This window comes from Danio rerio, chromosome 5 (genome assembly GCF_052040795.2).
Source record: "Danio rerio strain M-AB ecotype USA chromosome 5, GRCz13ab, whole genome shotgun sequence".
Taxonomy (NCBI): domain Eukaryota; kingdom Metazoa; phylum Chordata; class Actinopteri; order Cypriniformes; family Danionidae; genus Danio; species Danio rerio.
In genome coordinates this window covers 72,330,001-72,344,779 of record NC_141025.1, presented here as the reverse complement: position 1 = coordinate 72,344,779, position 14,779 = coordinate 72,330,001, and the positions used below count along the sequence as shown (strand labels likewise).

Here is a 14,779-nt window from a genome sequence, read left to right as displayed (position 1 = left end):
CATAAAACAAAGACGCAAACTGAGCATGTGTGCAGAATTTTGAATTTTTTTTTTTTTGTATGAAGTTGAAAGGAGGGATGAAGTCAGGAAGGTTAGACTTAATAAACCTAATTGTTAGCCTTGAATCAGGTCTACAACACACAACAGATTTTTTTTTTGTACTCTATTGAATTGTCTATGGACTTTCATTCTTATGAAATTAATATTCATGCAAAAGATTTCTTAAATTATCTTAGCATCGCTCCAGTTGTGTGACATTGGGGTGCTGTGCCCCAGTAGAGCTTTATGTCTAGCAACTCCCCTGTAGCTCAAACCAGTCGTGCCATTCTCCTCTGACCTCTGGCATCAACAAGAAATTTGCACCCACAGAACTGCCGCTCACTGGATATTTTCTCTTTTTCGTACCATTCTCTGTATACCCTAGAGTTGGTTGTGCGTGAAAATTCCAGTAGAATAGCTGTTTCTGAAATACTTAGACCAGCCTGTCTGGCACCAACAAACATGCCACATTCAAAGTCACTTAAATCACCTTTCTTCCCCATTCTGATGCTCGTTTTGTACAGCAGCAGATCGTCTTAACCATGTCTACATGCCTAAATGCATTGAGTTGTGATTGGCTGATTGGAAAATTGCGTTAAGGAGCAGTTGGACAGGTGTACCTAATAAAGTGGCCAGTGAATGCATTTCTCATTGTCCTGGGTGTGCGGATACCTTGATCAAGTAACCGTTTAAAATGTATGCAATAGGAAACGCAAGATGGCGCTGATAACTAAAACACCAGCGCGGACTGTCGGCGCCTCTTCTTGAGGAGTTGTTGTTTGCCTGTCTGGCGTTGCTAAGGAAGTCAAGTAAGTTTTCTTCATCTGCGAACTGGAGGTAACAAACATCAATTTCAGCTTAAATATGCGCCATTTAGTTATTCACACCAATGTATCGTAATATAGCTTTTAGTTCAATTTTATGGATTATATTTTACAAAGAGGAAAATGCTAGGTTTGAAGTGTAGCCAGCAAACGCCTGACATCAGTGAATATATCATCGCTGTGAGAGACAGAGATTTCAGTCAACTGTAAACAATTTATTTATCACTATACATGGCTTTTAATTATATTTGGTTAAGTGTTAGTTAACGTCTAATACCAAACATTCGCTCGGAGGAAACACCATTATATTTTACTAACGTTAATGATAATAATAACGGTTTGCTTGTTTTCCTGGTAATGTTGTTTAATTCGTCAAATACCATATAATAATCTAATTGTTTATAATGCGTTATAAATACAGTATGTTTGATTGAGATAAACATTCTTGTATTGAGGTAAAGCTATCTTTATATTTGCACATTCGCCCAGTGACAGCTAGTGACATGCTTACTAACGTTATATTATTTACCATGGTAACGTTACGTTACTTTGAATATTCGGTCTGAAATCACAAACAAGTATGACTTCAAAACAACATTATCACTGTTAATTCGACTGAAAAATCTTGGACTTTGATAGTCACTGGCTGCTGATATGATTTCAGATATGGTTTCAAATTTAGAATTGGCAAGGAATACTTTTATGAAAATATATTATTAAGAAGAAAGTCTGAATCTGTGAATATAAACTGAATATAATATAAATATAAATAAAGTTTACCTCAGTCATTCTTGTTGGGCAATTACCATTCAATTTTTTAAATAATAATTTTCCATTAAATAATATTGAAAAATATGTTACTTAGAATGTTGCAATGCAGGATTCCAGAGGTTTTTAAAGCTATATATATATATATATATATATATATATATATATATATATATATATATATATATATATATATATATATAGCTTATATATATACAGTTGAAGTCAGAATTATCAGCCCCCCTGAATTATTAGTGCCCCTGTTTATTTTTTCCCCAATTTCTGTTTAATGGTGGGGAGATTCTTTCAGCACATTTCTAAGCATAATAGTTTTAATAACTAATTTCTAATAACTGATTTATTTTATTTTTCCCATGATGACAGTAATTAATATTTTACTTAATATTTTTCAAGACACGTCTATACAGCTTAAAGTGACATTTAAAGGCTTAACTAGGTTAGTTAGGTGAACTTTGCAGGTTAGGGTAATTAGGCAAGTTATTGTATAACGATGGTTTGTTCTGTAGACTATCGAAAAAAAAAATTAGCTTTTAAAGGGCTAATAATTTTGTCCCAAAAATGGTTTGTAAAAAATTAATAACTGTTTTTATTCTAGCCGAAGTAAAGAAAATAAGACTTTTTCCAGAAGAAAAAAACACAAATTTAAACATAATTTGGGAAATATTGCAAAAAGAAGAAAAAAGTCAAAAGGGGGCAAATAATTCTGACTTCAACTGTGTGCATATATATATATATATATATATATATATATATATATATATATATATATATACACACACACACACACACACACACACACACACACGCACACAGTTGCAATCAGAATTATTAAACCCCTGAATTTTTAGTCCCCGTTTATTTTTCCCTCTAATTTCTGTTTAACAGAGAGAAGATTTTTTCAACACATTTCTAATTATAATAGTTTTAATAACTCATTTCTAAAAATTTATTTATTTAACTTTGCCATGATGACAGTAAATAATATTTGACTAGTTTTCAAGACACTTCTATACAGCATTTAAAGGCTTAATTGGGTAAACTAGGCAGGTTAGAGTAATTAGGCAAGTTCATGTATAACAATGGTTTGTTCTGTAGACTATAAAAAAATGCTTAAAGGGGCTAATAATTTTGACCTTAAATGCTTTTTTTTTTTTTTTTTAAATTAAAAACTGCTTTATTCTAGCCGAAAATACACAACAAAAGAAAACGATTATTTTTACAGACTCTAAATCTTTCCCTCAACATATGGAATCTTCAAAGAGTGATCATCCCTTGATTGAAAATATTTAAACTCAAGTTCACCACCTACAAAACAAATTTTACCACATCATTTTTTGCTGGATACCAGGACATGCTGGACTTTCAGGGAATGAACGAGCGGATGCAGCTGCTAAAGCCGCTCTAAAACAAGCTGTGAACAAATGTCAAACTTCTCCGTCAGAGATGAGACCTTTTATTTACAATTACATTTTAAACAAGTGGCAAGAGGAGTGGGATACTCTGAAAAACAATAAATTACACGAAATCCAGCCTGAAATTACACACAGAGGTATAAGACGTTTTAAGAAATGAGCTGATCAAGTAATTTTTACCAGATGTCGTATTGGGACTAACACATTAACTAATTAACATTAGATTAACACATAACTTTTTACTCAAAGATGAAGAGCCTACCCAATATTTGCACTGTAAAACCCCATGGACCGTAAAACACATTTTACTGGACTGCCCTGCTTTTAATGACTTCAGAAAGACTTTTTATGATGAGAACTCTCTTAAGGACATTTTGAACAAAGTGACACCAGAAAAAGTATTAGAATTTTTAACATGTATTAACGAGAAAAATCTTATTTAAACTGTATATTAAATTATTTATTTTTAACTGTTGATGTTTTTCTATTACTGAAATGCTCATGCCATGAAAATAGCCTTAGTAGCTGACATGGCAATACATAAATAAAATAAATAAAACCTGAGAATATTTTTAAATTAGCTTATTAATAATATGTAATATCATTAAAAAAAGTAATTCAATGACTGATCATAAAATAATCTCGTTGTCTCCACAGGATGTAATCAGCAGAGTACCATGGGGCTTGTTTACATCTAAAATCAAGCCCGCCAATAGGATGAGTGAGCATGGAGACAGCATTGTCCCATTTAACCCCACAGATCTCAGGTCAGGAGAACCAGCCACCAAAACGGACATCACTGTCCTGAGTGTAGACCTGAGGACAGAGAAGAGCCACAATGAGGAGCTCAGAGACATTAAGAAGCCATACGATGGTCCTAAAGTACTTCAGGATGAGCATAGTCTCTATCAGCCTCGACCTCCCTCTCTTCCGAAGCCCATGGGATTGGGAATGGGGGGAAAAAACCTCTCGTTTGAGGAAAAGGTGAGGGGAAGGAGATTGAGGAACAGCCAGGAGAGCCTCACGGATCCGGGAGAGACGGGTTCTTCTACTGATTCCCTCAAAGATGTTGCCTCAGCAAACGGTCAAAGCCTTGCATCTCGACGTCCTCTCGATCTCCAGCACATGGAGATGCCACCGTTCAGGATTAGGACCGGGAGCTTGTCCGAGACGGATGTGTCTCCTCGTGACCTTTGTGATCCGAATAAAGAGCGCATGAAACCATCCAGAATCGTTCTGTCTCCTCTGCAGCCCACAGGCACGTATCCTCTTCTGGAGAACAGCACCGCCTCTGCGTCTTTAAGAACAACTAATAGGATTGACAGGGATTGTTTGGATTACGGTGTGGTGGGGAGAAGAGGGCGGTCGGAGAGGCTTCACAGGAATCTGAGCGATAGCCGGCTGTTGGACACCATGGTGTCAGACAATACATCTGTCCATTCCATGAAGTCCACATATAGCGTTCTGAACCCCATCAGACCTCGGGATGTGAGGAACAGGTGAGAAGCTTGTGTTTTGTCTCTTCTGTTTATAGTTATCGCTCTGCAGATCTCCATGCTCCGCTTTAGGATCACATGTGCTGATGTGTCGTCTTGATTACCTCTTAAGAATCTGAAGCTGCGATACATTTGACCATTAGTTGACTTTAAAGTTGACTCGGAAGTGTTTCCGACCATCTTAAAGGGATAGTTCACCCCCAAAAAAGAAATTTTACTTACCTTCAGGTGGTTACAGACCTTTCTACGTTTCTTTATTCTGTTAAACACTAAAAAAGATGGTTTGAAAAAAGCTGACCCATTGACTTCGTAGGAAAAATGGAAGTCAATGGTTACAGGTTTTCAACTTACTTGAAACTATCTTCTTTAGTGTTTAACAGAATAAAGAAAGTCAGAAAGGTTTGTAACCACTTACTTTATTCTGTTAAACACTAAACAAGATAGTTGAAAGAAAGCTGACCTGTAACCATTGACTTCCATAGTAGGAAAAATGGAAGTCAATAGTTTCAGGTTTCCAGCATTCTTCAGATTATCTTCTTTTGTGTTCAACAGAATAAATAAAGTCTAACAGGTTTGATACAAGTAAAGCATAATGAATGAATTTTAATTTGATCTCTTTAAGTGACATTCTAATGCCTAGGGAGCAAGTATGTTCACTCTATAGCAAATAAGTGAGCATCGATATACATCACATCACATGTAATATCAAAGATGTTTGAATTAAAAAGTGGTCCTGAAGTTATTATTAAGTATCGAGTTTATAATGTTAATTAACATTAAATCACACCTGTTTTGAGATGTATTTGGCTGTTCAAAGGTATGAAATTAGCATGATTACTGTTAAAGGGATAGTTCACCCCAAAAATCTGTAATCTTTGACTTTTATATTGTTTTATTCTTCTATAGAAGTCAATGGTTACAGGTTTTCAGCTTTTTTCAAACTATGCTCTTTAGTGTTTAACAGAATAAAGAAAGTCATAAAGGTTTGTAACCACTTACTTTATTCTGTTAAACACTATACAAGATAGTTTAAAGAAAGCTGACCTGTAACCATTGACTTCCATAGAAGGAAAAATGGAAGTCAATAGTTTCAGGTTTCCAGCATTCTTCAGATTATCTTCTTTTGTGTTCAACAGAATAAATAAAGTCAAACAGGTTTGATACAAGTAAAGCATAATGAATGAATTTTAATTTGATCTCTTTTAAGTGACAATGCCTAGGGAGCAAGAATGTTCACTCTATAGCAAATAAGTGAGCATCGATATACATCACATCACATGGAATATCAAAGATGTTTGAATTAAATTGTGGTCTTAAAGTTATTATTAAGTATAAAGTTTATAATGTTAATTAACATTAAATCACACCTGTTTTGAGTTGTATTTGGCTGTTCAAAGTTATGAAATTAGCATGATTACTGTTAAAGGGATAGTTCACCCAAAAATCTGTAATCATTGACTTTTGTTTTATTCTTCTATGGAAGTCAATGGTTACAGGTTTTCAGCTTTTTTTCTCAAAATATCTTCTTTTGTGTTCAACAGACGAAAGAAATATTGAGGAAATGTTCATTTTTAGGTGAACCGCCTTAAATAAGATTAAAAAAAGATTTCACTTCATTTTAGTTTTATATTAAATGCCACAACAAATGCCAAATTTGTCACTCACTTTAGAGCTTTAAGTATGCTCTCATTAGAGCTGCACGATATTGAAAAAAATCTAACATTGCCATATATATTGCGATATGAATACAATTTCAACAAGCGAGTTGAATAACCATTTGGAAAGAATTTAAAATTTATATATTGATTGGGATGATTCTGTATATTAGTGCATAAAATATAATAAACAATCTACAAGCATATGTAAAGTCAATAAAGAAAAAGTACAACTTAAATTAACAGCCTTTTATTGTTTTCTAAACTGTATTAAGGAATACATTAATTGAACATTCAAATGCGCATAGTCTTTGTTTTATAAACGATTCAATAAAATTAATCTATTTTAATGTGTGAAATTTCTTGTAAAATTTCTTAGACCTCATTGCTTTAAAAACCCACACACAGTTGCAAAATGCTAAATTAAAATCTAGACTCAACATTATACATCGCGTATATATCACAATGTGACTATTGCAAATAATCACATTACGTTATCGATGCTAAAACATATTGTGCAGGCTTAGCTCTTATATAAATAATAATTATTGCATTTCTTATATAAAAATGCTCATTGGCATATTAAATAGTGTAAATACAAGCCTGATCTCAGGAGAAAATATAACTATTTTTTGATTTGGCAGAATAGAGACAGATTTTTGGTTCATTTTGTCTTCTGTGCATAAGTTCATGACATACCAAGCCAACAGCAAAGAACTGGAAGTCAAGAAATGTCTTGTTTGTTGTTCACATAGATATATACACTATTGCATAGGGACCCTGAGCATGCGTCAATAGCGCCGCCACATTTGTACAGTGCTCCCAGGACAAACGTTATTTAACCGCACTATACAAGACTGTTACTACATGAAGATGCTGGACTCTAGCGCTGTCTACGGGTGTAGTAACGAGCAAACAAAGAAAACTAAGCTCAAAGGCAGAACGTTTCATAGGTAAGGTTTAGTTTTTTAAGTTTTTGTATGTTATGAACTTTTGTGCTAATCAGGTAACGTTATTGATTATAATACAGTCACTTACTGCATTCACCATAAGGCAAAGCAGCAGCAACTCACACTAAACACTCGGCTTATGCTAGTTTTGTTGAATAAAATCAGCAAACAATGCAAAAGAAATATGACAATGAGATGCCGCGGTGGCTGAAACTTGAATTAATGTCTGTTAGTGAATGAGTCGTTCATAACGGGGATTCATTCACAAACGAATCGCTCCCTCCGTCAGTGTGAGAAGTGAAAGCGGGAGAGGAGCTGTGTTTCAGGACACGGATTAGATCAATTTTAACAGGGAGGGTGGATAGTACATTTCCATACACACAAACACAAGCTTTTTGTCAGGAATTCCTGTGAGATCACTGATCCATCAATGTTGAAATGTGATGTAAAATTATCATTTTCGTAATTTAAAAATTGCATACTGACCTTCGGGAAAACTCCTGATCATAGATATATGTGTATATCTCTGGCTTTGGATGGCCACAGTCCTCCACTGCAGCTTGGTCCCGCATTCATTTCAAAGAAGCGCACCCTGTACTAAAATGGCGGCTCTATTGACGCATTCCTTCCAATAGACAACAACAGGGTAGGCGACATCTAATGTATATATCTATGTGTTGTTCATCTAATGCAGGCTGTCGGGTATTTTTATTTAAAGTCATCAGAATTATGATATTCCCAGCCCAATTTCTTGAGGAAAGAATTTTACGTATTATATTGTCAAACCTCAAAGTCCTGTAACATTTGCACTCAAATCCTGATTTTTTTTTTTCAAAGTAGTTATTTGAAATAAGCTGAAACAACTGAATTCTTGAGATTTTTTTTGGGGGACAACTTAATGGTTTTATATTCAATCTACTTCAATTTGTTAAGTTAATGTAATCAATTTGTGTTGGGACAACATGAATGAATTGTGTGGAGGCCAGCTAGTGTGTGCTGTTCAGGTAAATCTCACTATGGCTATGGTCTTTAGCCTCCTTGGTAGAGCATCCGACTCCCATGCGGAAGGTTGCCGGTTCGATACCAGCTCGGAGCGAGTTTGGTGGTGTAGGACCGGCGGGGTTACATTGGTGCCGTGACCCGGATGGGAGTGAGGTTTAGGGGGGTGAGTGTAACGGAGGCCAGCTAGTGTGTGCTGTGCAGGTAAACCTCACTCCTCTGACCTCAAAAGCTGCTCTAGCGCTAGACGCCATGGTCTTTAGCCTCCTTGGTAGAGCATCCGACTCCCATGCGGAAGGTTGCCGGTTCGATACCAGCTCGGAGCGAGTTTGGTGGAGTAGGACCAGCGGGGTTACATGTGGAACCCTGCATTTTCCAGTGTGTGACCGGAATTTCCTCTGTTTGATGACGTTGCAAAGTCAATCCTCAACAGATATCCCGTGCTTAGGGAACAGGGAGTAGTGAACACTGTGTAGGGATCCTGTAAAACAGAAGTATCAAGGCCTCCTCTTAAGCAGAATGTGAATATATTTGTGTGATTGAGTTAATAACATGAATTGTTTCATTATGAAGTGATGAATAATGTTCCTGCAGGAGTAAGTACACTTGCCAAGTTCTACAGAATCAGCTGTGATGTTAGACTGACTGTATAGAGAGAGGGAGAGTGAAGCTGAGTGAATGTAAAGGAGATTATTGGATCAGTAGGATACTAGTTCAGCGACTGTCAAACTGCATCAGGAGACCATTCATTCAAGTTCTGCTTAAAAACGACAGGAGGGTTAAAGAGTGTATGGTCCAAATAAGATTGAGAAAGTCATTTTATACAGAAAGTAAAGGAAAATGTCTACTTTAATGTTTAAAAAAATCTACAAATAAAATAAAAAGTCAAAATAGCAATGTTCCAGTCATTCGTCATTTATTTATGTAAAAATAAAAGCAGATGTTAAACTTCATGCATATTCTGATCTGTACTGTGATTAAGGATACAATGCAAGCGATTAAACCTTAGTAAAGCCTAATGGTATGTAGGATAGTGGTAAAGTAGATTTAAAATTATGATTCATATTTGTTTTGCATTGTGATCCTCAATATGTGATCAAATTATTGTTGGTCTAAATATACCTTTTGGTGTATGGACTATTGTTATTTTGAATGAATTTTTCCGTGTACGTGAAAAATGTATATGGATTTTATATTTGAGATCAGCTAAAAATGATGACTCATTTAAGTGTATCTGTAACACATAGTATCTAAAATGTAAAATATTGTACAGTCTCACTTTACAATAAGGTTTTATTAGTTTATGTATTTACTAATTATGAGCTATACTTGTACATCATTTGGTAATCATAGTTCAACATTTGCTAATGCATTATTAACATCCAAATTAATGCTTGTTAAAATTATTGCACTGAGTTTAAATGAATTACCAACAAACAACTGTATTTTTATTAACTTGCATTAAAGAACATAAACAACTAATGTAATATATGTATTGTTGAAATTAGTAAATGCGTAAATGCCTTAACTAATACAACCTTATTGTTAAGTGTTACCTAATGTACTCTAATTTTAAAGGCTTAAAAATGACTTTTAATGGAGTGTACAAAGACAGCAAAGGTAATTCACATCAACAAAAATCTATGAATGAACAGAAATAAAAAATCTATAAAGACTGCTACATAAAATTGCCCAGTACAAAAAAATGAAAATTATTTATATATATATATATATATATATATATATATATATATATATATGTGTGTGTGTGTGTGTGTGTGTGTGTGTGTGTGTGTGTGTGTGTGTGTGTGTGTATACATACAGAAAAAAAATAAAATGATATATATATATATATATATATATATATATATATATATATATACACACAGAAAAAAATTATATATATATATATATATTTAATTATATATATATATATATATATATATATATATATATATATATATATATATATATATATATATATATATATATAATTTTTTTTTCTGTGATATTGGCTCATAAATGATGTGGTGCAGATTTATAAATAATTATGTCACCACCTGGACAGATTTAAATGTATTTATATATTTAAAAAATGCTTTATTTGCTTAATTTTTTTATTATGGGCATAGAGACAATATTTTTAGCCATAAAAAAAACTAAAATACTTAATCCATAAAATTAAATAATTTGTTATCGGTCAGTCTAATGTAGGTGACAGTTTACCCCACCCTCATGCAAAAAATGTTACAAAAGCAAGGGATTAATGATTGATAAATATTAGGCACATCAATTCATAAATATAAGAGAAAAAAAATCCGTAATAATAACTAAACATTTAGTCATTTAACAGAAACTTTTGGTCAAAGCGACCTACAATTGAGGAGACGCTTAGAGATTCAACAAGAATAATTGTTAATTTTACAAAGCAACTGTTTGTGCTCAGATAATTTAGTGCTAGAGTAAGGAGAGGCGAGTTTTTTTGAGCTTCTACAGGTGGTTTGTCAAGCCCACTCACCTGTGTGAAGCTCGCTTCATAAACGCAGTGTTTTTTTTAAAACAGAGTTATTGTAACAATTAGTCTGGTGCAGTTGTGCAAATAAAACTGGTGCACACATTGGTTAAAGTGTTAAAGAGATGAAAGAGCGTGTTTTTTACAGGTGGTTTGTCAAGCCCACTCACTTGTTTGAGGCACACTCAGAATTAATGATTTTTGGGGGATGCTACAATATTTCATGAAAAATATCTAATTGTAAAAATGATTTGGATTCCATGATGATGTTAAACACATTAATTCTTCAGGAGCTTTCTGGAGGGCAGTGTTTTGGGCAACGGCGCCTTGCTGGGTGCAGAAGAGCTTGACCGTTACTTCCCAGAGAGACGTCTCGGCATCTACATCGCCACATGGAACATGCAGGGAGAGAAGGTGTGAACCAATACTGTCATTCCTAATTATTTTATTTGCATAGGAGTTGTCACCTAAGCTCTCTTTCTTGCTCTCAGGGCCTTCCATACAATTTAGATGATCTGCTGCTGCCAACTGACACTGACTTTGCACAGGACGTCTATGTTATAGGGGTTCAGGAGGGCTGTCCTGATAGGTGAGATGTTGCTTTCTTGCAGCGTTTAAATGTCCTTCTTGATACTCATTTTCTTGGGCTTCATGTTTGTCCACAGGAGGGAGTGGGAGATCCGTCTGCAGGAAACTCTTGGGCCATATTACGTGATGCTGTATGCAGCAGCCCATGGAGTGCTCTATCTCACTGTATTTGTCAGGAGAGACCTCATATGGTTTTGTTCAGGTAAATCGTTTCTTTAAAATGAAATAGTAGGGCGGCATGGTGGCTCAGTGGTTAGCACTGTCATCTCACAGCAAGAAGGTCGCAGGTTCGAGTCCTGGCTGGCATTTCTGTGTGGAGTTTGCATGTTCTCCCCATGTTGGCGTAGGTTTCCTCCGTAGTCCAAAGACATGCTCTATAAGTGAATTAAATAAACTAAATTGGTCATAGTGTATGAATGTGTGTAAATGTGAGAGTGTATGGGTCTTTTCCAGTATTAGGTTGCTGCTGGAAGGGCATGTGCTGCGTAAAACATATGCCAGAATAGTTGGCGGTTCATTCCGCTGTGGCGACCTCTGATAAATAAGGGACTAAGCTGAAGGAAAACAAATAACTGAATGAATAATATAGTATCTTCTCTTCTTTTTCTTTGGCCTTAGTCCCGTATGGTTGCGGGGTCAGCTCCATTTAGACTTGTCCATATGATAACGACTTTTTAAAATTTTTTTAAAATTTTTTTTATTTCATTTTTTTATACATATTCCGGCCAGCCTGTCGTCTGGGCCTGTCACCCTCATACACTCATACACTACGGACAATTTAGCCTACCCAATTCACCTGTACTGCATGTCTTTGGACTGTGGAGCACCGGAGCAAACCCACGCGAACGCAGGGAGAACATGCAAACTACTCACAGAAATGCCAACTGAGCCGAGGTTCGAACCAGCAATCTTCTTGCTGTGAGGCGACAGCACTACCTACTGCGCCACTGCTTCGCCCAATGAATATTATGGTATAATAAAATGATAAAAGCATTCAATGTAAAATAATAAATGGTAAAATACATATTTAAAAATGATGTATATAAATTTAAAATACATTGAAAAAATTAATAACATTAAACATAATACAATATAAATAAAAAAACACACTGAACTGTTAATATAGATAAGTTTACAATTACAATAAAATTAACATAAAATTACAATTACAATAAAAATTACAATTTAAAGCAAATGTTTTCATTTCATTAGATTTCTAAATGCAATTTATTCCTGCCAATTTTTCAGCAGCTGTTATTCCAGTTTTAAGTGTCACATGATTGTTCATAAATGACAGAACAATAAGAAAACAGTTATTTTAAAATTGTAGTAATAATTCAAAAAACATAACTGTATTGTTATTATTATTATTTTTATTAATATAATTTTATAATTATTATTAATGTTATTATTATTTTTTAAGTGGTATTTTATAAACAAATTTCAGGAGAAGCACGATCAGTTTTGATGAGGCTAATTCATTATCAACAATCATTCTATTATGCAATCATCTTAAGACCAAACCACCAAAAATAGTCAAACATGTCATACCTCTATTTTCTGTTGATTTTAGTATCCCTCCACCACCCCAACTCCACACTATTAAACATGATACCTACATAAATCTGAGGGGGGAGGGTTCTAGAGCCGGTCTAGACACTGGCTCAGACTCTGTCCTGATAAGGGGAATAACACAAGTTAGGGTGTCTTTCTGAGCTCAGAGCCTTTTCCCCGGACAGTGTGCCAAATACGCCTATTCTATTCAGTCTAATATCTGTGAGTGTGAACTCGTTAATTCAGCCTTGGTGCACAGAATATACTTTTGAAAATATTTAAGAACCTACTGATTCCATAATTTCTAGTGTAAGTGTATGTATGTTTATATGTAAATGAACATTATGTAATTTGATTTTGGATAAACGTTTTCTACCCAGTGCATTAATGTAATAATAATATAATATAATATAATATAATATAATATAATATAATATAATGTAATATAATATAATATAATATAATATAATATAATATAATATAATATAATATAATATAATATAAAAATATAATAAAATAATATAATATAAAATAAAAATGTTATAATAATATAATATTATGTAATATAAAAATATTATAAAATAATATAATATAATGTAATATAAAATAAAAATGTTATAAAATAACAATAAAATATAAACTAATAATATAATATAATATGTGTCTTTTTCTGACATTACAGAGGTGGAACATGCTACAGTCACAACCAGAATTATATCTCAGATTAAGACTAAAGGAGCAGTGGGCATCGGCTTCACCTTCTTCGGGACGTCCTTCCTCTTTGTCACTTCCCATTTCACCTGTAAGTAGAATATCTCAGAAATTTAAACAAGGGTTCAACAACCCCAGTTACATGTTACAAAGTCACGATGGCGTTAAATGTATGCTCGATTAAAAATAAATCCAACCAAACTGACTTTGTGTTTGTTTCAGCTGGAGATTCCAAAGTATATGAGAGGATCTTGGACTATAACAAGATCATCGAAGCTTTGGCTCTTCCTAGAAACCTTCCTGATACAAACCCTTACCGCTCTACGACCTGTGAGTTTTCCTGTGTTTGTCATATGGACAATGCTCAATGGACTGTGCAATACCAATATCACTGTTAACATTATCATACAGTAGACTGTTTAATACTTATAACATAGGGGACTCTGCTATGTACATTTACTTCCAGGGTAATATATAAAATATATGACCCTGTTAGGGTAATATTCATTCATTCGTTCATTCATTCATTCATTCATTCATTTATTCATTCATTCATTCATTAATGTTTATATAACACTAAAAATCTTATTTAATTGATGTATTCATTTGTTTGTTGATTTGTAATTGTATATTTATTATTGAAATGTTCCTGCCATGAAAATAGCCTTGGTTGCTAACATGGCATTAAATAAAAAATACACTACATTACTTATTTGTATATTTAAAATAATTCTGATCCTAATTCTGATCTCGTTTACCCACAGCTGATGTCACGACCCGTTTTGATGAAGTCTTCTGGTTTGGAGATTTCAACTTCCGCCTGAATAAAGCCAGAGGAGACGTGGAGGCCATTTTAAATCAGGGCGTTGGCGTTGATATGAGCCCGTTATTACAACATGATCAGCTGACGAGAGAGATGAAGGAAGGCAAGTTAAGACACAAATGCAGAGTGATGCCAAATTAAAGTCTTACGCAGTGTGGTGTTCCCCTCTGCGGGAAATGTTTATTCTGTGTACGTTTGATTAACAGGATAAATCTGTTTGGGTTTTTGCAGGATCCATTTTTAAAGGCTTTCAGGAAGCATCAATTCACTTCCCTCCGACTTACAAGTTCGACATTGGTTGTGATGTCTATGACACCACGACAAAACAAAGAACACCTTCATACACCGTAAGCTTTCTTACTCATTTTATTTGAATACATTGCTGTATACAGTTCCCAGTACATGTTAGTCGACCCTAACATATTTT

The 14,779-nt window shown here is 34.2% G+C and overlaps 1 protein-coding gene across 9 annotated transcripts in view; it reads left to right on the top strand.

Annotated features, from left to right (window-relative positions):
* The first annotated feature begins 813 nt into the window (after positions 1-813).
* inpp5e (inositol polyphosphate-5-phosphatase E) overlaps positions 814-14,779 on the top strand; it is a 20,332-nt gene continuing 6,366 nt past the window's right edge. For 3 of the 9 annotated variants that reach the window (XR_015490537.1, XR_015490540.1, XM_087252821.1), the window contains exons 1-9: positions 814-848; positions 3,722-4,563; positions 10,967-11,090; positions 11,168-11,265; positions 11,342-11,466; positions 13,501-13,620; positions 13,752-13,859; positions 14,294-14,455; positions 14,584-14,699. Coding sequence is in view for 4 of the 9 variants with exons in the window: in XM_087252821.1 (XP_087108947.1) it covers positions 3,782-4,563; positions 10,967-11,090; positions 11,168-11,265; positions 11,342-11,466; positions 13,501-13,620; positions 13,752-13,859; positions 14,294-14,455; positions 14,584-14,699 (1,635 nt within the window). In the remaining 5 variants the exon portion in view is untranslated. 9 annotated transcript variants of the gene reach the window in all.